The sequence below is a fragment of the Hesperophylax consimilis genome, chromosome 26, assembly GCF_061612785.1.
Source record: "Hesperophylax consimilis isolate HC1 chromosome 26, BYU_Hcon_1.0, whole genome shotgun sequence".
In the NCBI taxonomy this organism is placed as follows: domain Eukaryota; kingdom Metazoa; phylum Arthropoda; class Insecta; order Trichoptera; family Limnephilidae; genus Hesperophylax; species Hesperophylax consimilis.
Genome location: NC_142861.1, coordinates 28063780 through 28090851, shown reverse-complemented (window position 1 = coordinate 28090851; position 27072 = coordinate 28063780). Strand labels below are relative to the sequence as shown.

Below are 27072 nucleotides of genomic sequence, written 5' to 3'. Positions count from 1 at the left end.
GTAAAACTCACACCTTGGATCTCCCCTGGCCTTGTCAAATCTATTCACAGAAGGAATCAATTACACGAAAAGGCGAAAAGATGTCCTGAAAATATTTTAGTACAAGCTCATTATAAAAAGTATAGGAATTTATGTAAACATTTAATTAAATCGACCAAAGAAAATTATTATAAAAAAATTATTTACGAAAATAACTGTACGCCAAAACGTCTGTGGGAAACTTATCGTAATATATCTAAAACAAAAATTAATAAATCTTCTGAAATTAAATCGTTGTACATTAATAATATAAACTGTTCAGACCCAAAAATTATGGCAAATTTTGCCAATAATTATTTCACTTCAGTGGGAGTCACTCTTGCGAAAAAAATTCTTGATAAACTTAATACTACTGAAATTGATCTCGCTAAGTTTACTACCTCTAATTTCGGTCATAAAATAGACAATGTACAAACAACGACAAACGAAGTCATGAAAATAATTGACGATCTTAAGTCATCAAATGCTTGTGGTCCTGATAAAGTCTCATCAAATCTGTTAAAACTTATTAAATCCTCAATCGCAATACCGATCGCGTTCATTTCGAATCTAAGCCTTAAATCAAGAATATTCCCCAATCATTTAAAACATTCAGTAGTTATATTGCTTCACAAAAATGGTGACAAATCGCATGTACATAATTACCGGCCAGTTTCTTTGCTAAATTCGGTCTCGAAAATTATTGAAAAAATTGTAAAAAATCGCCTTAGCACATATCTGGAAGATAATAACATTCTTTCTAATAGACAATACGGCTTCCGACCAGGTTTAAGCACAGAAAACGCTATCGCTAACCTGACAAAAATCATCTCTAATAATATCGATGGAGGAATTAAATGTACTGCACTATTCCTGGATCTAGCCAAAGCGTTCGACACTATATCACATAAAATTCTGTTGAAAAAACTACAGTGCGTTGGAATACAGGGTCAACTATTAAAGTGGATGGTTAGTTATTTAGAAAACAGAAGCCAAAGAGTGAACATAAATGATACTCTAAGCGATTCAGCAAATATTAAATTTGGTGTACCTCAGGGAAGTACTCTAGGGCCAATTTTGTTTAATATATATATTAATGAGCTATGTAACAGTTCCCTTGCCGACCACATTATTACCTTTGCAGACGATACGGTCTTGTTATTTGAAGGTAAAAACTGGAATGAAGTTCACAGTAAAGCAGAAGCTGGTATAAACAGTGTTAAACAATGGCTTGATAATAATCTACACACTCTCAACACGGAGAAAACAAAATTCATCCGCTTCAGTGCAACTCAAGCGGGACAACCGAAAGAAACACAAAACATTATTATACACCACTGCAATAACCTAACTACTTGTAATTGTAACACCCTAGAATGCGTAGATAGTATAAAATATCTAGGAATTATGATAGACAAATTTCTGAGATGGGACCTACATATAGACTCAATTTCCACAAAAGTCAGAAAACTTACTCATCTTTTCCTGGGCATTAGAAATATTCTCTGCATAAAAGATCTTAAATGTTTATATTATGCTCTGTGTAACTCATTACTTGAATATGCATCTTTGGGATGGGGCGGATGTACCAAAACAATACTGGATCCCTTAGCAAAAGCACAGAAATCACTGCTAAGGGTCATCCTAAAAAAACCATTTAGGTACCCCAGTGATGTATTATTCAAAGAGATACGAGTTCTTGATGTCAGGCAACTATACATAAAAAAATTATATTACACACTCAAAAACAACGTCACCACTACCCTTCCATTGATCATTATCACGACACTAGACATTCAAGGAGGAATCCAGTTGTTCCACCTACTACTATGACATCCTTTGCCCAAAGACAATTCTATTACCTTGGTCCAAAATTATTCAACCTCTTACCCGATTTATGGAAATCGAAAAGCATAAGCATTCTGCGTAAATTAGTTTATTATTGGCTTCTAGACTTGGGAAGAGTCGAAAGCGAACTTATGATGACCAACAGATAAACAAAAATGTTCTGTACTCACATTTATTCATTGTTATTGGCAGTTAAATAAAAAATTCCTACCATGCATCTGATTTATACAATGCGAATGATAATTTTTGTGATTGATAATGTTTATACAATATGTTTTCATGTACCTTGTTTATATGTTTCTTGATTATGTATATTATATTATATGTACCTTGATTATGTAAATTAATACACAGCACAGTAACAGCGATCAAATTAAGAAACCCACCTAATATTTTTCTTATATTGTAACTATAAATTGAATTAATCCAATATGTTATCATGTACCCTGATACAGTGTTCCTTAATTGCATATTATTACATGTACCTTGATAAAATTTATCAGGTGTTTTCATAAAAAAAACTAATATTCGGGTGTACAAATCTGTCTGAAAAAGTTTTTATTTTGATTACTTTGATAAATATATATGTATATAGACTATATTACTAGCGTAACTATTAATGTAAAGTATGGAAATATAATTCATAACAGCAGCGTGTACAAATGTTAACTAAACCAGGCAATTTGGCTGTCCTAAAACGGGAAAATTTCCTAGTTGGACAGCCAAAGCTTCCTTAATATGTATGTAATTATTTGTATCTAATAAATAAATAAAAATAAAATAAGCTTTATACATTCGAATTGACCAATTGTGTGAACGAAAACATCACATAGATGCATTATTCATGTGTAATTGCTAAATAAGATTCAGTTTAATGTACCTGCGTGCTCCATACGCTCTTCTTGTGCATATTCAAATTAGATCATTGTAAAACTAACTGTTAGCCAAATTCTTGCTTCAGACTATATAATAATTACAATAAAATGATATGACCGGTCGGTAGCTGACTTGACATTGCGTTTGGGTACCACCCAGGCGTAGTCATCCATCACAACACAAGCAAAATTTTCCGCTTACTGTGGTGGTAGTAAGAGATTTTAAAATATTTTCAGGTTATTTGTAACCCGGGAATATTTGTCTTTCTTTTAAAAATAAAAAATGATATCAAAAGTGGAAAACTCCAATTACGAGCTTAATAAATATTAAAGTCCATATAAAAGTGTTTTTGTAATATCATCAAATGAGTAATTTTTGTTGTTTATGTAATATGTTATGAATTTAATTTTTTTAATCCTGTCTTCTTATTGTGTTAAAATAATATAAGTTTTTTTTTGTTTTATATAAATCGATGTTAATTACAAAGAGGAAATCAAATTTTTGGTATCATGGAAAATATTATTAAATTAATTTGCTGATCTCAAATACAATAAAAAAAAGTATTAAAATATATTGGTATGAGTATGGGAAATATCGTATAACTGAAGATTTTTTTTGACTTCTCCAGCTTCAGGAATAAAAATTAATGAGTTCGACAGACCATCGGTTCATACTTTCAAGTATGCTTCCGATAAATTTAGTTTTCAGCACTTCAAAGGTCGTGAAAGCTTTAGCGGCACGGTACCGTAGATTTAGTACGCATAACGAATCATAAAATGGTTTCAAAAAATCACTATTGAAAATTATGATTACAGAAATGGTAAAAAAAAACCCGCCCGACAGATAGACGAGATTCCTAATCACTCAGAGATTGGGCACTTGCGTCTATTAAATTGAAAATAAAAACTGCTCTTTAAAATTGACAGCAACAAAATTTGAATAATAAATTAATAAAATAACAATTGCAACTGAATTAATTGTTCACACCTTAAAAGAATATCTGTAAAAACACAATATAAATAACAATCCAACAATTTTTATTTTTAATGTACCTACATTTGATATATATGGGTTTATTAATGTAGTTGGGGGGGGGGGGGGGGGGGATAAATGGAAAATAAGGAAACATCATTGTACTATCACATATTTGTAGTTTACTAAAAGTTTATCAGGAAATCTGTGAACAAATCCCGTATTTAACCGGATTACCAATAATTTGAAGAGATCTTATATAATACATAAAAATTCAATCTGCGTATGTTCGCGGTCACAAAACTCGAAAAGTAGTCTACCGACATCGCTGAAAATTTCAAATTTTGTTCTTATTAGTGCCAGGAGTGTTTAGAGAGTGGTTTGAATGGTAGAATAAGTCGGAGACGTCCGATGAATACTTAACGCAATATCTCTGTACCGGAATGAGATACGGAGTCGAAATAAGGTCGATGTAAAGTGCTTTTTTAATAGTAACTTTGTGGTACACAATAGTGAATGGTGGAAGAAGTCAGAGACGCGCGAGAAAGAAAATAGCAAAGCATTGCGGGCTCCAACAGTTCTTAGTAAATAGCAAAGCATTGCGGGCTCCAACAGTTCTTAGTAAATAGCAAAGCATTGCGGGCTCCAACAGTTCTTAGTAAATAGCAAAGCATTGCGGGCTCCAACAGTTCTTAGTAAATAGCAAAGCATTGCGGGCTCCAACAGTTCTTAGTAAATAGCAAAGCATTGCGGGCTCCAACAGTTCTTAGTAAATAGCAAAGCATTGCGGGCTCCAACAGTTCTTAGTAAATAGCAAAGCATTGCGGGCTCCAACAGTTCTTAGTAAATAGCAAAGCATTGCGGGCTCCAACAGTTCTTAGTAAATAGCAAAGCATTGCGGGCTCCAACAGTTCTTAGTAAATTAGCAATCCTCATTTTTCTCTGCGTTTACTTTGTTTATTTCGTTTACTATATTCATTTCAGACATTATTTTATTTGTTAATTTCTAAAGCTTTAATGCGGATAATTTAAAAAATATATACATAATATTAGTAAGTTTTAATTATTTTTTCTTTACTGAAGCTAAGACCAGTTTCCAACACTTGATTGGCAAACTGTTACTCGAAAGTATATTATCTTATATTTCGCAAACCCAATTCATAGTAGAAATAATATAATAAAGCCATTTAACGGGCATCTGATTAGCAGCATTATTATCTTAATGACTACACACTTTAGGATTGTTGGAAACGGAAGTGGCGCCCTCTGTTATTACCAAACGAAACCGTTGAATATAGTTAATAATAATGTGCCGGTTGGTGTATTGTGTACATTTCAAACTCCTAGTCGCAGACTTCATCAATTCGCTCGGTATCAGACGATTGCTTTCGTGATTAGGTTAGTTCCATTGCGCCACGGGGGAAATCAGGGACCATGACACAGATGGATATTTGATTGACTTTACAAAGGAAAGGAACGTTGTTGCAGTCGAGACGTCTGCATATACCTACAACCTATATTGTGCAAGCGCAAATCAGCTGAATATTTAATATTGAGGATATAAAATCCCTAAGGGCGGTTGTCATATTGGGTTGGGGATGCTGTGTCGCGGAGATTTTTAAGGAAATGATGGAGAGAAAGGAGAGGAAGAAAAAATGTATGAGGGGTGGGTAGGAATATGGGGGTCAATGTCTCCATTAGTGACGTATGAATCCATCCCTGCAGCTGTGGTGCAAGGCAATGGATCGAGAGTGTCCGGCTTGAGAGGTCAAAAGGTCTCCCTCAACCAGTTTCTTCCGATTCGGCCCGCCATGCAGTAGGTGCCAAGACCTGGACAAACCTCACCCCAAGAGCCCGGGAACTCCTGCTAAGTCACCAAACGTAGCAAACTACTTGGGATGACCTATGGCAGGGGTGTTGGATATCCAATAAATGGTTCCCGGGGATGCATTATTGTTCCATTGTTATTGCACAAATTAATTAACTTCCATCCTTACGTCATTTATTCGGTTCAGATGTTTTCTTCGTAAGGACATTGCGTCAAGTGAGATGACACTCCTATCAGATAGAGTAGATAATATAAATATGTCAACTGGATGACATCACAACTTACATTGAAAAATAAACATTGCATAAAGTCAACTGATAAGTCCCCGGAACTAAAAAAAATGCATCCCATGACGTGATAAGTTTTAACCTTGACAAAAATAAGTATTATTTGCGAATTGTATCTTCTTTTACATAAGCTGAAAGAGACAAAGTTTGAGTACTTATTTGTTACTCGTATTTAAACAGTGGAGTGGATATAGCATAATAAGCGATAAGGATCTGACATTTTCGAGAACTGTTTTGTTTGAAAAATGCACAAAAAATATATGTATTACTAACAAAGCGGGACTATTCTGGGCAATTGATGGGTAAATTCTCGTTAATTTATTGTTGAGGAATATTCACGAAAAATATTGCAGGAATTTTCATCTAAATGGCGAAATCCTCAGACTTAACGCATTCGTTACTCCTTCAGCGAAATTTTAGGCCATTTAGGCCATCGAGGACAGAACTTTTAGATTTTTTGAAAAATACCGAATAGTACCCTACTGAAGACATAAACCACCAAAATGAAGAAATGTTGCGCCCGGGGTAATATCACGGTACATTCAATGACATTTCACATATTTCACGAGACACGGATTGTACAGGTTTTACATAAGTTCACTTTGAAAGCTTATAACTTCTTCATTTTTGTAAGACATCGAAAAAATTATTTTACTGTGGTCATTAACTCTTTTAATATCATACATTTTCACCAAAATAACAGAAAGTCATTAAGAATAACCTACATGAGAGGGCAGCGCGGCCTTTTTCATACAAAACTTAAATTTAGATTTGAGGCCAAAATACTTGACCAAACTGAATATCATTTCTATTAATCAAAAGGTATAGTACATTTCTACTACGGATATGTGCTACTTTATGTATTTGTGTTTCAAATTATAATAAATAGGAAATTAAAGAAATCAATTTTTCATGATTTTAGGAGCAACTTTGACAATTTAAATTAGAGTTAATGGTAATGATTAAACAAATAATCTTACCCAACCTACTATATAAATATAGAATAAAAAATAAATAAAACAAAAGTGGAAATTATTTTATTTATATTCGACAGTATGTATTCCAACCTGAATCAGTCGTTTGTAATTTAAATTTAAACTCATCGAAATTTTATTTGAATATCATTATATTTACATAGTAGGCAATTTAAATAATGAAAAAGTAGCCTTGAACTATTACATATTTGCTACACCTTTTAATTTAATTATTCAGTTTGATTTTAAATTATAAGTATTTATTTGGTCTCAAATCAAAAATAAGTTTTGTACGAAAAGGACCGCGGAGCCGTTTCACTTAAAAAAAATTTTTCCCGACTTTGAAGAATTTATTTAAGGTAGGGGAATATTTCCAGGTACGGGGCACATCGCTAAGCACGGCTAACAGATGACTGTTGGTATTACAATTTAATATTACCTACATCAGATTGCGTATTTGGTTGGGAAAGAGAACAAATCGTTCACAGTCATCTATAGAACACTCTCCGGGTGAGTTAGAGCTGCCAAGAATCAGTAATAACGGACACATTGTTTAGGGAGGCCAATGCCCAAGTTAGACAGAAATGTTATCAGAAATTAAAAAAATGTTTAAATCCAACAATTTTATTCAACGCCAACTATCTATCTTCTATTTATATTAAGACGATTGTCTGTGGCGGCCTGCGGGCGGGTGACAACGGGCGGGCGGCGTTCGTTTGATTTTTATACAAATCTCCATATTTCGAGATTGACGAAATATTGCATGCTTTAAACAATAAGAAGATAACCGTCTAAGTCTGATTTCAAAAAACCCGAAGACGACTTAGTCTATCTATTTATAAAAAGGAGAGTGCCTGTGGTGGGTGGGCGGCGGCGGATTTGATTTTTTATACAAATCTACAGTTGTTTTCTGAATTGATTACATTTTGCACGCTTTACATTCAAAACAAGATAGAGGTAATTTATTTATTAATTATCGGGAAATCGACAGATTACATTTATTTCAGTTTGTACATAAGTATTATTTAGCCAAAATAAAACCAATTATGGATTTCCTCCTAATGCCCGGGACTTCAGCTAGCTTAGTTACAAAATAACTTCAAGGGAGTTTAAAATGATGATTATATGAGGAATCCACTTATCAGGCGAGATGACATCAGAGGATGCGTAATACAAGCAGATTAGAAGAAGACTGACCGAAGGCATACTATTTTGACCTTTAAAAATTATTAGTCCCCTACGCACCTGCGACAGACTTCAGGCGAACAGTTCAGAGTTCATGTTGACAGAATTCTTGTGTTGAATGGCACGCGTGTGGATTATAATATGATTTTTTGCCGGTATTTTTCAAACCGTCTAATAGGTGATTGTTATTTGTTGTAACTCCCGGTAACTATAGCTCTTACAAAAATTCCGCACGCGACCAACACAAGACTTTGGACTTTTATTGGTGATAGATTATAATAGAGCTTGGGCAGCCATTAAGCCAGGGTCCTCAATAAGAAGACGGTTGGAATAATTCTGGCCCCCCGACCTTGCTAGCAATAGTACTTATCTCTCCACGAATCTCTGTATGATCGACAGCTCTACCTTATTGCCTACACGTGCCACCTGTTTCTAACACCTCATACTAATATCTAGGATACCACAATGTATCCTTTGGACAAGGGTGCACAGTTGGGAAAACGAAAACCTAGTACCCAACATCTGAATATATATGTGTAGAGTTATTACAATAAATTATAACAAATCGTTCCCTACATTCCCAAACTTCACCGTGTTCTACTGTACAGACAAAAGAATTCTGGCTAGGTGACTAGGTGTAAAAATAATTAGTATAAAATAGTTTGCTTACCTCGATGGACAGCACATAGGCGTAGTTGTATAGGCATGCCTAAACTCTGCTCCCGCATTGCGGATCAGTCGCATAGTCCTCGGCATGAAGTTCAGACTACCAAGCTCTACATCCTGATCGTCTGTCAGGATCAGCACGATGTTCGGCTTCCGTTCCTTGCCCTGAGGCAGGGGGATGAAACCTCGAGCAGAAGAGAAGCCTGAAGATGAAGGGTTCTGCCTCCCGTTCTGTCTCCCGCGAGATAAGTCATCAGAGAGGCTTTGTCTTCCTCCACCTCGCATGTAATCGTCCAAGTTTTGCCTCCCATTGCGAGAAGAATCTTCGTTTCTTTGCCTGCCTCTGTTGGGATATTCTTCGCCGTTGTGGCCTTCGTTCACCCTTCTGACGAAGTCTTCGTTGTTTTGTTGTCTTCCTCGAATGTAATCTTCATTGTTTTGCCTTTGTCTCGGATTGTCATCACCGTTTCTTCTGCCTCTTTCAAAATCATCACCGTTGTTATTGTGTCTCCCATTTCGTCCATTATTTCTCCCGTTTCTTAAATTATCTTCGCCATTTCCACCGATGGTGAAATCGCTCCCTCCGCGTTGTTTAGCATTCCCGTAGTTGCTTTGACGTCTTTCATTGTCATCTGTATTGGAACCTCTTCTTGGGTTTTCATTCAAGTCGACTGTGGCAGATCTGGCATTCGCGTATTCTTCCTGTGTGTGTCTGGAATAAGGATTTCTGCCTACGTTTGCGTGCACATCTGTAAAATCCCTTAAAATTTCTTCAGAGCTACGTCTAAAGTCTGCAAAGTCTTCGTCAGTTAGTCGAGATGGAATAATTTCACCGGCTTTTCTTCTGAACAACCTGTTTTTAGATTTTTGAGTGCCTCTCTCTACCGGAGGTTCCTGAGCAAATTGTTCAGTGCTCTCGTGGGCACTTTCTGATCCTTGATTGGCGATGGAAAATCTTCTTTCATTTCTCCTCGAGTGTTCTTTGTTACCGTCGTTTGTTCTTGGTTTGTCACCGAGGAAATCTAAGGGCTCATCCTCTATTTTTTTATTCGCAATTGTTATCAGTACATTTGTGGACAGAACCAAGATGATAATGAATATATTCATTATGCTTATTTTGAACTTTCGCTATATCATGATATAAATTTTTGGAAACTCACTTCACAGCACTTAATCACCACAGTTTTTCAAGTTCACTTGAATATTCACAGGATTTCGTGTAGACAGCTCATTTTCTGAAAACAGAAGAAAAACAAAATTAATAATTGATCTACGAAACGATTAAATTGTATTATACAATAATACTATTCAACGTTTATACCATATATTAATGAAATCAAATTCCCACTAATTATAATTCTATTCTATATGGGGTTTAAAAAGAACCAACACAAAAACATTCATTTTTAGGACATCAGCTAACCTTGTCGGTGAATTCTTATTGAATAACAGCCTATTTAAAAACGTGGTGTAAATATTACGCGGCGCATAAGGCTGGCCGCATACATACGTTTTCCGTATTCGATTTCCGAATTCGTTTTCCGTATTCGGAATTCCGTGAGACTAGCGCAAACGTTCGTTTTTCTTCATTCGGAATGTATAAACGTCAGAACCAGTGTTGCGAACAAGGGCGATATATCGCCATCTAGGCTACTCAGAGCGAGAATCGGCGCCGAAAAAATCTAAAAGGCGACTGGTCGCCAATTAAGCTACTTCAAAAAAAACAATTTTAAACATGTCCCGAAATTCTCTAGCCACCCCCCCCCCCCCCCATGAAATTTATTTTTCTGGGGACAAATTTTATATTTTCTTGAAATTCTCTAGCCACCCCCCATGATTTTTTTTATTTTCTGGGGACAAATTTTATTTTTTTGAAATTCTCTAGCCACCCCCCCACGAAATTTTTATTTTCACGTAAAAAAATCAATTATAAACATGTCCCACCTAACAGCAAATTCGGCTACTTTACGCTACCTTATGTATGAGAAACGGCGATATTAGGTCAAGACCCGTTGGCAACACTGAATTACTGACAGGAAATTTCCGAACGTTTGCGTCGACACAAACAAAATGTATTCAAGAGCTGCGTTCCACATGACGTCATTAGGTTTTTTCATTCGGTTTCTCCGAACGCGCCGGCTTGCATTCGGAACGTGCGTAAGGAATTTGTTCCGTTCGGGACTAAAACGAACGTGTGCGGCAGTTAATGTATTTTCTACTGATTCCGTGCATTCGGATGTCCGAATACGGAAAACGAATTCGGAAATCGAATACGGAAAACGTATGTATGCGGCCAGCCTAAGTCAGAACAGTGAAAACTTGACGTGACCAGGGCGTTTGTTTGGTTAAAACGATCTTAAACCAGGCTCTAGGCCGGCTTTCCACAGTAACGTTGAATGGGTGTGTAAGAATTTAATCTATTAAGCCGAGTATTCGCTTTAAAAAAATAAAATTACATATTTGTACTAACCAGTTTATTTGAGTTTGAAAACCAGCATGTTTAGGCCAAAAGCACCTTCTTCAAGACAGTATATATAACAAAATCATCGGGTAATATATTATCCACAAGACAAACTAACACTGAACCGGAAAATGAATGCGGCACAAAGACGTTCAAAAGAAATAAATGAAAATTAAAAAAAAAAATACATCTCAACATTCCCTTTTACTTTAAAAAACAATTATACAAAACACCGCGACATACGAACAGGCTACGGACCCGAATAAATTACTCAACCTTTGCATGCCCCTAAGAGCAAATAATGATGCTCCATACCACATGGAATTTGTACCGAGGACGAGTCAAGGGCCACATGGAATCAATCAATCAATCCGTTGGTACCCACTTCGTCCGCTCGACATAAACCACACAGGAAAATAATTAAAGGTTTATCAAAAAATTAATAATTTAGGACCCCCATAATTATCCCATTTTGGAGCAGAATTATAATAATTTGTTTGAAAAGGGATGGTAATTGTTTTGTAGGTTATTGTGCCATGTCCTTTTTGACCTCCTCGCAACGGCTTAAGACATTCTGCAATGTCCTTCATAAGTCTAGACCAGAGGTTCCCAATATTTTTTGCCCATTTTATTTATTTATTTATTGGACAATTTGTATAGCGCCGCTTTTGTGAGATATCACCTTACGGGCGCTTTTCAGTTGATGCAGGTATAACAACAAATATAAATATTATAAAAATAAAGTTAAGTTAAGTAAAATGAAGAACAGGAACGGGTGACACGAAGATAGAAGATGGAGACTCTGCAGCAAGAATCCTAGGTGGTAAAGAAACTGGACCAGCTGCTGCAGCGAGAGGGCACGAAGTCCACCAACAGTGCCCACTTTTCAAGTATATTTTTCTTCAGCGCCCCTCCCCCAAAATATTATTAGGCTCAAGAAAAAACCAATAAATGCTGTTGCTTCGTATCGTTCGAAAAGTTAGAGGGTAAATAAAAACAAATATTTTAGAATCTAATGGAACAGAAAAAATTGAATTTCAACAAATGTAACAAAAAAGTACTGAATTATCTGCAGTGTTAACAATAAAGTTAAGTGCATACAGTATGCACAACAATAGTCAAATTATGTAAAAGTAGGAACAGTAAAAATAGGAACAAAGCACTTTGAACTCTTGATCACCCCACAAGCTACTTAAATCGCCCACTGGACTGGTGGGCGATTTTACCATGTTGGAAATCACTGGTTATACCGTCGATGCTTTTAATCGATTTATCACTTTTTGGCTTTTGGGTGGTCGGGTGATGGTCTGAAAAAGTTCTAGAAAATGCAGAGTTTTGTAAAAATAATACACGAATGATTTATACGGCGCCATTTTAGTTAAAAACCATCTCAAGGGCGATAAACAAATATTTAGTCAATGACCGAAAGAACCTATTTATTTACAAAATATTTAAAATTCAATACTCTTGTGAAAGTGCATCATCGGAGATCAACAGTTCCTGAAAGAGGTGTTATGTGCTTAATCATCGTAACTGAGAAAATAATAACCTGATTATTTTAATGATGCAAGTACTGATGCTAACAGAGTAGTATGTTCACAATCGAACCATTTTAGCAGGTAATCGAATAATATTTCTAATAACCCGTCTGCGTCTGGCGCGACCATATTAACTCCGCAGTATCCGAAGGTCACATTTACTACCACAAGGGTGACGATTCGAAATAATCTAACTAAGTTCGAAGACACGAGAGTTGAAATCATTATATTTATATTTCATTAGTCACAAGTCAAGTGGATTATAATTCACCTATTTAGTCCCCTTTGTATAAAGTTCACTCTAAGAATATAGAAAGAGCACAAATTTCTTAGTTACGTAAATTTTAAGATCAGAATTCCAATTGAATACATAAATTATGTCGATTTGATGAAACAATTGCATCTAATAACACTGTCTGACAGGAGAGTTATGTCAGACCTGATTGTGTTACACAGAGTCATAAACAACTTAATTGACAGTCCTGCTATTGTTGCCACTATTTAATTAGGTACATATGCCGAATAGCAATACAAGACAAAATATAACATTCTTCTGCAATAAATACACAAACAACTATCAGACACACTCACTAACCAATCAATATGATGCATGATGTGGGCAACAAGTTTGGGGGAACTATTGACTCCATTTATAGAACTAAGCGTAATCTATACCAGCACTTTGTTGAATCCTACAAATATGAGTAGCGTTGTAATGTAGTTTTATTTGATTTGTCTTATATGTAGTATTGATATAGTTTCTATACTATTTTATGTTATTGTTTCATGTTTTACTAATATTGTTTTATATCCAGTTTATCTGTTTTCAGTTTACTGTTGTTTAATTCAGTTTACTGTTATATTATCTTTAAATTTTTTCGTATAATTTTTGATAGCTCACTAGACATGTTCTGTTTTTAAAATCCATGTAAAAGCCCGGCTGGGCGTAAAATCAAATAAAGTAAAATCATTCAAACGCACTTTGAACATTACCAGTAGACTAGTACAGACCCTAGTAAGTAAATATAGTTAGTTACTTTTTGAAAGTGGAATAAGCTTAAACCGCCGAAAAATCACGAAGTCTGACTTTAGAAACAAAAGAAATTCACATTTCAAATAATTTAATGGTAAAAGTAGGTAGGTACTTTATCGCTTGTCTGAATTCTCGACACAATCAGTTCCAACTTGAAATTGACATTCAAAATAAATTTTATTTCTTTGAACCAGAGTTATATCTCTTCCAGACAGACTTATACATAGGTACTTTATCGCTTGTCTGAATTCTTGACAAAATCAGTTCTAATTTTGAAAATTACACTTAAATTCAATATAAATCTTATTTCCTTGAACCAGAGTTACAATCTCTTACAAACAGACCCACGGCCGAAATTAATATGTTCGATGGGAGATACAGGCATTTCAAATCCGTAATAAATGCATTCTAATTTTATTGAATGTTTCCATAAATTCATTCCAATAACTGAATGACTATCGGATATATCATAATAATCCGATGCTTAAAACGACAAATCATTCTAATCTATAGGATTTCACAAATCACAAATAAGCCTAACGCTGCAATGGGGCATCAAATAAATCAAGTAGACACATAAAATTTTAATACCAGAAAACAAGTGTAAAATAAGGCAAAATAATCTTTTCTAAGGCTGGCTTTACACTCATAAGTAAAATTTATGACTTACGTAAGTTTTGATAAGTTACTCACAAGTGCGTGTACCTACGTATCCAACTTATGGTAATTAATGCTCACGTAAGTCATCCACGGCGACCGATACATCTGTAAGTTTATTTGCGGTAAGGTGGCTTCCTGTCAACAACGACTTGCTGCTGTCAAATTTGCGCGATTTTGTCAATAAAGATGAAAGATACTAAAATAAATATACTTATTATGAGAAAAAGATTTGTCAATCTTCACCCGAAGCAAGATGAAAATGACCTAACTAGGAACACTTATATAGGTTAAGGATAGGACACATACAAATAGATGCTTCAGAAACACACTTGTCATCTGCAACGCAATCCTACGCTTCCCATTCAACGCCGAACTAAAGTGTCTAGATCAGCGTGGGACGTGTGAAAGAAAAATGGCATCCAACGAGTTCATTTGACCTTTCAGATAATGTTTCTTTAGGCGTTTAGCGTTTACTGACATTTGTTGCTCGTTTCGTCTTTAAAATGGGAGATAAACAACATTTATAATGTAAAATCCATTTAATATCACAATACTACGATTCAAATTTGCGCTGCGTGCGTAGGGCAAGTGTGCACGTTGGCCTGGGAACTTCGAAATGCAAGCGTTGCGTACGTTGGCCCTGTATGTCATTACCTTTAATTTCTTCAGTGGTTATGTCTATGTCGCTTACAGGTAAGCTAAAACTATAAACACATAATATTATCGGCACGCAAACAATGTTAAATTATCATCGGCTAGGAACTAGGTCGGTCCATCTAAAAATAAAACACTACACGATTAGAATTGGCGCGATACTGTTATGTTTACAAACAATTCGTTCAATGCGAAACGCCTTGGAGTATCCACCGGACCAAAGACGAAAACATGGAAAAATGATCAACATCCGCTTCTGCAGCTGTGTGTCACCTCATTCACTACTGAATGAATGACTTGGAAGTCACTTTTACAGCTTATTACAAGGCGAACGTTTCGTGAAAACAGAAGGCTTAACTTTCAGAGTACCATTCATTATTTTGCATTAGGCCAATAACGAATTTCTGGTATTTAAAACCGAAGGAAATGGTGAATATTACTTTTTCTATGATTTTGAAAAACTTGAACAGCACTTCGAAAACGCCACGTACTGTTGTTATTTATCATTTGTCTGATTTTGCATTTTTCTTATGAAATCCGTAATTTTTGTAAAAAATCTACCAAAAACTTAACTCATCATAACTTGTTTTATTTATACCTACCACCGGCTTTTGCTGCAGAATAACACCGATTTTTTCACAAAAATAATGCGAATGTCAAGTTGGTGATATCTAGAGTTACCTAGGTAATTGAATCAAAATTTTGAAATTGGCTGTCATCATGTCTTGGCTAGAAGACATATTTTTTATGGAAAACTGCCAATACAAAGATTAAAATATTTTTTTCAAAATTAGCAAAATATCAAACAATGCATCTTTTGATAATTTTTTAATTATAGAGAAGGCAAAGTGAATATTTCAAAGCTCCATAGCTCTGAGTTGAAATACATGAGGTGGCTTACAAATTTCAGGAAGAAAAAGCTGTGCAAATTTCATAACGATAGAAATTTTGCTGTTATTTATAGGTTTAAAGATTTAAAAGTTGTACAAGGTGGTGCTTTAATTATTAATGGTTTTAACATTTTTTATGGAATTATAGCAATTTACAATTATACAATTTAAAACAAAAATTTACAATTATTGTTATAGGAAACAAAATGTTAACAAATAAATATTTTCAAAAAATATGTGTAATGATTCTTTGGAAGTTCTTTCGGTGCTATTATAGATATATCTGCTACTTCTGCATATTGGTTACCTGTTCGTAAATAAACCACTCACCCTAATCTGTGTATGCGTGGTATAATATAAGCGCTTTTGAGATGATTTTTCACGAAAACGGCGCTATATAAATTAGCCAATGATTATTATTACAATGGAGTTTATAAATGAATTGGTATTGACATTATTGTTGCAGTGGAAGATAGTTTTAATTCGTGTCACTCTTCTAGGAAAACGAAATGAAATCAATTACAATAATGAAGGTCTGTCAATAAGTGAATTAATGCTTTTAAAAAGAAAAATTACATAAGATACTAGGTGACCGGATAAATCATCACAATGATAATTCATCACATCTTTAAAAAATTATATAAAGTCATGGAAAGTGATGAAACAAAAATTTTATTAACTGGGTTAAGTAGGTAAGATTAGGTTAGGTTAAAATTTCATTTTTTTCCATCGTTTCTAATGACTTTAAATCACTTTTTAAAAGTGTGTTGAATTGTCACTGTGTTGAGTTATCATGGAACGCAGATACTAATCTTCTGTCAGACAACTTTATTATTTTTAGATTTATCACTATAGTGTTATCTTAATATATAAAAATTCGGCCTGCGTGTTTGTGTGCTCACAAAACTCGAAAAGTAGTCGACCGATATCGTAGAAAATTTCAAAGTTTGTTCTTATTAGTGGCAGGAGTGTTTAGATGGCTTGAATGGTAGAAGTCGGGGTCGCTCGAGAAAAACTTAACGCAATATCTCTACAGTACCGGAATATATATTTATTTTTAAAATAATTTTTTAAGAAAACAAAAAAAAATTAATCAAGTGAAACTGTCACAGATAATCTCAGCGATAATACTGTATTTTTTTAAAGTTGTTTCCTTTATGCGTTCATAGATTTCTATTGAATTTTTTTTTTTGTGGTTTACATTTATATTTTTTATTGAGTTATTTATTTATTTGTATTCTACTCAAGCGAAACGTTAGGAAAACACTCAATTTATCTAAAGTATATTTTTCGGTATTCATAATGTACACCAATTCGTTATAAAGATTAAACAAAATAGTGATTTGGCATTAAGCTTCGCCTTAAAAATAAGTGCTGTGTGTTTTCAGAAGAATCTGAATGAACCTTATAATATGGTGGCCAAATAGGTAAATATGCTCAATTTGACTCCGGAATAATGAAGTATTCAACCTTCACAAAGAAGATGAATTACAAGAGTCTTTGGCAATTCTTATCACGAAACCGGTCATTTTCATTGCTTTTCTTCGTAATAATATTTACATATGAAAAAAAAAGATGGTTTTTTTTCTCAGCTATGCCCGAGTACCATTAAATTGCCTGGTGTAAAGTTTAGCGTGGCATGAAGTATATCATTATTGGTTGCGTCCAATTATCACCCCGACGGTTCCACACATAAATCCATCTGGAATAAGTGTCCCTCATAATGGCGTCTAGTCGGCCGATCAATGAATAGTCAATTCGATTGTTGATGTATGTATTCGATGTTAAACGTTCACACGAGGACGGGCGTTATTCAAAAAGGTTTATTTTAAAGTCGTAGCTCACATTATAATATCTTGTGGTTGTTAAACTTTATACAAACGCGACCCACTTTTGAGAAGGTATAAATAAAAAAAAAATCAAAAACATAAAAATCATTTTTTAGGTTTTATAAAATTCGTAACCTTAAATAAATCACGAAATCTGACTTTTGGTACCTAATTGTCAAGATTAACCCTAAGAAATTTAAACAAAAGAAAAACACATTTCAAACACAGAATAAAATATTTTATAGATAGATACTTTTACGCTTGTCTGAATTTTTGACTCATCAGTTCCAATTTTGAAAATACCACTTAAAATACAAATAAATTCGTTCATTGAATTAGAGTTACAATTACAGAAACACAACCGTTATTATTATTTTTGATTATCAAACATACCAATGTCGGTTGTCTATGATGTTGCGTTATTTATTCCTGCGGGAAATGTGATATCTCTTTGCATTGAATTGTGTCGTTTTTAAAATTGAAGCTGATTGAACAATTCAAACAGGCGATAAGTAGGTATACCTCCCCAGAAAAGAAAATGATTTTAATTAACATTTTCAGAAGCGGTATTTCAAGAATTCAGACTATCCTGTGACGGTTCACGGTTCTGCGATAGTTATGTAGAAAAGTTTATTATTTATTGTTATTAAGTTTAATTTGTAGAACTCCATTTTAATTTTTATTTTTTATATATTCAATAATATTGTTATTGGGTTTATAAAAACAGTTTATTTTTAAACAAGTTCTGCTGTGTAATTATTATTACGCGTGACAGCTGTTTCGCCCTCTGAAGGCATTATCAAACTGTTGATAAGACAGTTTGATAATGCCTTCAGAGGGCGAAACAGCTGTCACGCGTAATAATAATTACACATCAGAACTTGTTTAAAAATAAACTGTTTTTATAAACCCAATAACAATATTATTGAATATATAAAAAAAAAAAAAAAAAAAAAAAAAAGAAAAAAAAAAAAAAAGTTTATTGCCACTGTAAATCTAGTTTGTGTTGGAATCTGTAACTGTATATAAGATATTGATATTGATCAATGACATTGGTAATTTTAATAAAACCTGTTGAGTATTTATTACTCGTAAATTTGCCGAAGTTATTCGGACTGTTTCTGAAATCCAGAATGGTGATTTTTTCGATTAAAAATCCTCCTACAAAAACTTATTACTGCGTATCGACCATCAATTTCTTGTTGTCCAGACTTTAATACAACTTAAATAACGAATAAGTTGTCAAAAAATCGAGGCAGTACACAATGTAGTTCTGATACCAGCCCTGGCGAATGACAGTGAATCAAGGGATTGGAAGAGGTAATAAGAGCGAAAGTACACGGAATGCATGTAGAAATGCAAATGTGCTGAAAAAAACATGTTGGGCGGAATTAGGAACGAGGAGATCAGTAAAGAAAGCAAAAACGATGTATTGTAAAGGTAGCGAATAAAATTGAACATATAAAAGATAGCATTTAGACAAGTACAGCGGACAGACGAAGAAAGGAGTGTCGGGAGATTATTTTGTGGAGACGGATGAAGAAGAAATCGGGGACATATTCAGTATAATACAATCCTTATCACATTTACATGGTACCTTCGGCTCCTCATTGCTGAGGATCATGACCTCCTCTCTAATTTTCATGGTGGACAAGTAGGCTCCTAGCGTGGAGAGCCAAGGTCACCGACGTGCCGGGCGCCGGTGATACTTGGTCACTCCAGCGCATTGGTGACCTTCTTATGCTTCTCCTGCCTAACACTTTTCTAGTGACTGTGAGTTTCTTCAATTTGGAGTCCTCAGTTTGGCGAGAAGTGTCCCAAGTATCTTAAAATGCGTTGTAGGCAGACAGTTGAAAGCCTATTGTGGTTGCCTAGCTTTTCTAGAATGGACGCATTTGTTCGCTTGGCCATCCACGGAATGCTGAGCATTTTTCTCCAGCAACACATTTTGAGGGCGTCCATCAGCTTCCATTTGCTGGATCTAAGTGTCCATGTTTGCGCATGGTACTGAAACACCGGGAAAATAATCGCCCGGACGTGTCTCATCTTGGTGATCTTCGTTATGCCTTTGTCACACCAGATCTTATGCATTTGTAATCTGTGCCTACTGGTTCAAACATATATATTGGGGAAGAATTCCCAAAAGGTAAATCCTTATTCATCCCTGGGTGAATCATTTTCATACCCAATCGTAATAACAGGATGTATTAAATATTTGTTATTGAAGAATATAATAGAAGCATAATATTATCATTGTACGATTCAGATAAGAAAACGAACGAGAGCACAAATCTTTGATCGACTCACCTGTACAAATGAAAAGACAAAATTAGGTAGGTTTTGAATTGTACGAAATTTATAAGTAATTTAATGGGTACCTAATTATAAAATTAATAGCGCGGATATGTTAAATCCAACAGTTATAGTACTTAATTTGTAAGAAAATCGGTTTTGAAACAGGACTTCATTACATTGTCAATAAACATAAATTCAATAAAATCCTTCCACAAAATAATATTAAACACCTAAATATCCCATTAAATTAAAAGCTTCAATAAAAATACACTTTTATACATAATATAAACGTCTATACAAGGGCGTATCTAAGAGTATGAAACGAAGAATAAATGATTATAAGCACAGCATTAAAACAACAGTTTGTGCTAATGAATGTGTTCGTTTTCTTTTGAGGTTATTGTGAGTTATTTTGACACTTAAAATAGTTTTATTTTTATTAATATGGGTGTGTTTTTCCTTTTTACGAATTAATTAATGTATTTTATCAGTGAGCTGTGTTGTCTCCCTATATTACAGGCCCTGCGATTTAAAAAAAAATACGGAGTGGAAACGAAGATTTCGATATAACCCATAACTATTTATCTAACTAATTATCATGCCGTTTCACCGCAGGGTATGAAGAGAGGACAGACCGCCAAACAACTCGGTCTTGGAACACACTTCTTGCTTCATTCACATTCAAACATCGTCTCATACATTCTCTTCTATTCCATCAATAGACATATATCCACAGAGTTACCCTATTTATTACACTTCAAGAATTGAAACAAACAATTATCATCGAAGTAGAAGATAATATTAATAATTCTAAACGAAACATAAAACGGAACAAGACACAGAAAAATAAATATATAACGATCAGAACTAGGAATCGAACCCAGGAACTCTTGTCTTAACAACTCGACCATTGGGATCTATTTATTAAACATCATCTTTATCGATACCATATTTCAACACAGCTGTTCTTCATAAATTGACCACTAATTGGTTTCATCAATTAGGTAGAAAGGAGAGTGAACTTTTACAAAACAAAAAATGAAATCAAACACAAACCAAAAACAACAACAAAAACTCCAACAAAAAATAAACCATGTAAAAGATACCTTTATGTTCTAATCTTTATCTCATTATGTGTATATATGTACCTACCTAGTACATTTAAATTAGAATGCCACCCAAGCAGCAGTTAATCTTATGTTTAATTGGATAATTTATTTTATTCTATTTCTTCTATTTGTTATTTATATTTATATAAAATATGTTAGTGGGCTTAGGCACCAGTTAAAAGTACATATACCTATTATTTCATTATTATTTTAATACTATACTTATCAAGCAACTTATCAAAATGTCAATACTCATCCTAATTTGACTGTCCTAAAACGGGAATCCTCCTAGTTGGGCAGTCAAAACATTTCTTAAATAATGTATATAAATGTATAATCTTTTACTAAATAAAAAAAATTCAGAATTAACAATATCATCTCGCAGCTAATATATTTCCCATATTTTCGGCAGCTAACTTTTTAAAATGGTTACAAAGTTTCTAATGAAATTGGTTTATAACCTAGATAGTGTCTCGGATAAAAATCCCATTTTTATTTATATGGGATACGTATTGACTTTAAAAAAATATATATAAATGAATAAATTATTAATTTATTCACCCTTTCTCAAACTCCTGACAAATACAATAATCAACAAAAAGCTACGCGACTAAACATGAAGGACGTTATATCCTCCGAGACAAAGCCCCGTGCGAACCGTCCTTGGGCCGCATTCCGAGCTATTATAACACGGCTGCCGGTTCTCGGCCGGCCCGGGTGACGGGGGGCGCACTGTACACTGTTGGAAATAAACAAACAAAAAGCTCCCGATAAAGCCCTTAAGTGACGTGTTAACGCCTCGTTGTGTTTAACCATTTTTTCAACCGTTATTCGAGTGTGCTTCAACAGTCAGTGGCGGACCCACAACGGATTGAAAACAAATAATAGTTATGTGTAATTCTTCGTATTTCGTGAGATTTTTATAACATACTAACTGAAGTCCCCGGCGTTACCTAAGTTTTACAAAGATATTTTAAAAAATAAATAAATAGTGACCTACATTTTTTTTTGTAGGTATGTGTGAAAATTTTCATCTACCTGGGAATAAAACTAAAGATTTGTATAAAACCACACATACGTCGCCGCACGCTGTCTGCCACGCGGCCGCATTATATCTGTCGTGCTAAGCATAAAGTGTACCTATAAGTAAAAAAACACTACTTTTCGGGAGAGCGATTTAAATTTTGATTACTTGTATCGAGTGATTAAGTATCAAATGCCTTTTTTTAATTTAAATATATTTTATTTTGATACCACGTGAAGATATTGTCCCAGAGATTTGATTTTTTTGACATACTCTTTAAATGATAGATACATCAGAAGAAGATAGATTATTAGGTTACGTTTGATTTGAACAGTGTAATTGTTTAGTATCCAAGTAGTTTTTGTATATCGTTGGCGATTCGACATGAAATATTGTTAAATTTGAGAGAGCAAATAACTACTACTTGAATGAAACATTGTAATTTTGTGTAGGTACATCGCTTTAATTTGTAACCACATACCTACAGGTTTCGGAAAAATAATGTCTTTGTCTTTGATCAGGTTTACATGTCAGTTGTAACATAAAGAGAAAATGACTTGTTTGTTATCTATGTTTTTTTTTTATAATGACAATCCAGTAATATATTATTCTACAATAAGGACAGTAAATTGCCTAACCTAACCTAACAAATCGGAACTATAAAGAAGAAATTGTCTTTTTCCATAGTGATTCATGGAATTTTTAAATAAAAAATTATCCAAAATTGAGACAAGACGTCCCGTAGTGTGTTGCATATTAATTGTTCATCAAGAAAGTGAACGAAAACTACCTTACCTAAATCACCAAAATGTTCACGCACAAGATTTTATCGCGTATGCTGTTTATTGCAAGTTAAAGTAAATAAACATGTGGGTTCGTTTAATTGAATAAAATAGTAATTCATTTTGAACATTTTAAATAACTATCTTAATTGAAATAGCAACCACGAAACCTTCAACATAATGATAACCATTTAAATTAATTTCTCAATATGCGAAAACCTACCCCAAACTCGTTCCAAAGGAAATATGACTTACCCAAAATAAAAGGGAATTCATTAATGAAGATTGCCCAAAAGAACATCTTGCCCCGTTTACCCTAAAGAATATCTATCCCCGTTTACCCCATTGAACATCTAGCCCCGTTTGCTCCATTATCCCACTAACCTGGTCCCGAGCACGTTAGGTTAGGTTGAATTCAATGGGCATGATTGGTATTTTCAAACTTCGAATCGACGTTCCATTCGCGCGGGAATTCGGGAAGTCATAGATTAAGGTAGAATGTAGATCAGAAACGGTCTACAAAAGAAGACAGGTGGGTTCGTATTTCCTACTTAACCGATCGTAATTACTGGGGTAAGTATTTACTTAAGTTGGAATTACTGAATAGTCCCTCATACGAATTAATCAGGTTTGTCTTTACTTGGGATCTTTGGTATCTCGGAGAACTTTGATATTTTATTGTGTGGCCTACCTTAACGACACAAGAATTGAGCAAGTTAATTATTTGTCATGTGTCCCTTGCAATAGACTAAAGTTAACACTGTAAGATGGAATATTTGTCTAACAACTACATATATTTATTTATGTTTTTTAAATAGATACATAGTTACGTCTTAATACAATCCTTGTATAATTATATTAGAATTTTTTTTACATGTTCTTCTAATTTAATTCCCTCTGAGAATTCGCCAAATATATTCAGTGCTCGGTACGTCAACAACCTTTGACTAATGTAATAATGTAGTTATACTAGGGTTGGTTGAAGCAATTTTACTTTAACTGCGGGCAGTGAAAAATTTCTTGTTAACAATCACAGGTAAGATGTTTACGCAAGTTCAATTATAATCTATCTAAATCTTAAGTAAAATTTGTTGGGGGGCGACAACTCCTACAGGTAATCTACAATAAACACTTAAAGTAGATGGGAAGTGTTGTCCAAGTGACCCCATAGTGGCCAAGTGACCCCATAGTGGGGTCGATTGAAATAGTATGTGGGGTTAATTTGTTTAAATTATTAATGATGGTCTTCTTATAACTAACTATTAACAATATATAGCTTTAATAGTCTAAATAAATTTTCAAATTTTTTATTTATCGGGTCTCCCGAAAACGCATCAAATCGTAACAAGGCATACCTAATAACCTAAAAATGAATCGTGATAATAATTTCGGCTGTTAAAATCTCAAACAGTAAGATGTTTTTTGTAGCTAATATGAAATTTCAATGTTGCACGCTAAAAATAGCCACAGTTAAAATGCAACCTCTTCTTGCCGTTTCTTTTCCACCCAAGTTTCTATAAAATTAGTTTTCAATGCTATTCAAATTATCCTACCTGGAATATCGATCGGAATTCATTGGGAGTAGGTAGGCATTTAATAAAATACTGTTACGAGTTGATAATATAATGCAATACATCATTATTTATTCCTATCACACCTTGACACGGTGTGACTTTTAATATTTTTTAATTAAAGATAGCCATCGCATAATAAACGGATCGTAAAAGAAGCCGGGATTCTAAGCCGGGCACGTCCTTGCATCAATTAAGCAGTGGTGGAGTCTACAAGTTCTTGTCCCGCATAACTGGCGCATTCCTGGACCCAACGCATACCTGCCTGTCTAGATGTCTAGGTAGTGTCTCGCTCTGTGGACCGGGATAGTGGCTAGAGGATGGTGACTAGGAGAATATAGGGGTCTGTGGACTGGTATTACATATTCTAGGACGCGAGAGAAAGGTCACAGTACTGCGAGTCAAGTTCGTGAATGTTTAGTACGTAGGTTATATACCTAGTACTGTAGTACAAAGCACGTAGGGTGTATCTACACGGGGAAAAATAAGTACGTCTTTTTTATCGATATACTATTAAAAATGTGACTGCATGACTAACTAACGGTCGGGATTTAAACAAACGATTTCTAGCTTGCTAGGCGGTAGCCTTACCACTCGACCACGGAGGCTGTCATATTAAGAGGAAGCTACAAGCCAAAAATGTGTATATTCTCGGAATACCTTATATTGTAGGTAATAGGCATTAAAATCGCTTGACAAAAGGTCTAGAAACGTTCAATTTCAAGCACAAAACTGGTTTTAATATATTTAGTAAATAATTTTATAAAAATGCAAAAAAGTTAATCAAGTGAAACTGTCACAGATAATCTTAGCTATAATACTGTATTTTTTAAAGTTGTTTCCTTTACGCGTTCATACATTTCTATTGAAAAAAAATAATTTTTTAGTAGTTTACATTTATATTTTTTATTGAGTAATTTATTTTTTTATTTGTATTCTACTCAAGCGAAACGATAGGAAAACCTTCAATTTATCTAAAGCATATTTTTGGTATTCATAATGTACACCAATTCGTTATAAAGATTAATCAAAATAGTGATTTAGCACTAAGCTTCGCCTTAATGGAATTTAATTTAAATAAATTTCTGATAAATACATTATTAAGTAAACAATTTACAATTGATTAATTTTATGTGATACATATGTATTTATCGCAAAGTCTAAAATAAAATAAAATACACATAATACATAAAAATAATTTCACTTTCATCTATAGGAATGCTGTGTGGACAATCTATTTCAGGAAAGGAAGGACTGAATACATAAAATGAATTAACCAAGTACACCAATGAATTAAACAAATACAATTCCAGACTGCGAGATTTGTATTAAACAAATGTATAAGAAAAATAATTTGATTTTTATCTTTTAACACAACCTCACATGCTTCCGAGAGATTTGACCTAATAAACATAACCTTTCCTAACGCGAAACAACAAGCCAAAGATGAAACCTTTCTTGTGAAGCAACATTCATTTTTCAACAAGCCAAAATCACGCCATTCGTCACACCATCCGAAACAAGTCGATAAAAGATACGACCATGAAAATATTGTTGTTCTATCTTCATTGTTATTTTATTCGTGACTAAAACTAACCTCACCCAATATTTATGATAAAAAGAATTCCGTACAATCTACATTTTATAGCGAATATTATTTCAGCGTAGGTGTGTGGGTCTCATCAAGTCCTGAAATAACAAATGCGATTCTACATCTCCTTCTTTAAACCGTCTGATGACGATACAGTTCACCTATCTGAATTGCTTCATAATATATTTAGGGAAATAATATATACTAGTCGGGGATGATTTTTGAAAACGTGAACGTTTCTTTTTGAAAATAACAGAGGGCGCCACCTCCATTTACAACAACCCTAAACTGTACAGTCATTAAGATAATAATACTATGTATATTTCTTCCGCTTGGCTTCTTGATGCCAATTCCAGAGGCAAGAGGTCCATTGAACGCCCCAGGCAAAGTGGTGAAAGCAACTCCAGACGCTGTGCGATGAGAGGCTGGACGGACGGAGGTCGGAGGTCGCTGGCGAATCCAGGAAAGGGAAAAGGGACGAGAGGAGGCACCTCGTGGAAGTGATGGGTCCCCGACCCGAATATTAAAGGGGGAATAAGATGAAATGAGATATTTACACCTCGTTTCAGAGCGGACGATAGATAGGTTACTGGGCAAACTGGGGTATTTTCCCAAACTATGGATATCGTTAAAAATGGATGGAAGATGAAAGTTAATTTTTCTGATTCTGATCATCGTTCTAATAATGAGTAACTTTGATATCTTCATTCGTAATTATTGATTTTTAAAACGATCTAAAACGCACATTCATAAAGGTTGAAACTGGCTAAACGTCACTATGATGTATAAAACGCTACTGTTGCTAAGGTGGCTGTCACCAACGTTGGCCGACATGACGTCAACAACGACATATTTACGATGGAAAATAAACATGTCGTTTTGGCGGCAATATTTAATTTTTTTTCTGTAAAATAATATGATATAAACTCTGTAAAATAATCTATTCTTTCGGTCTCACAACATTTCCCAAGGGGGTTGCTA

General features: G+C 34.3%; 1 protein-coding gene across 1 annotated transcript in view; it reads right to left on the bottom strand.

Moving 5' to 3' along the window:
- Sulf1 (Extracellular sulfatase Sulf1) overlaps positions 1 to 27072 on the bottom strand; it is a 220690-nt gene that overhangs the window by 123919 nt on the left and 69699 nt on the right. The window contains exon 2 of the mRNA XM_089647310.1: positions 8659 to 9889. Within this exon, the coding sequence (XP_089503436.1) occupies positions 8659 to 9761 (1103 nt within the window). The 5' untranslated portion in view covers positions 9762 to 9889. The remainder of the gene's footprint in view (positions 1 to 8658; positions 9890 to 27072) is intronic.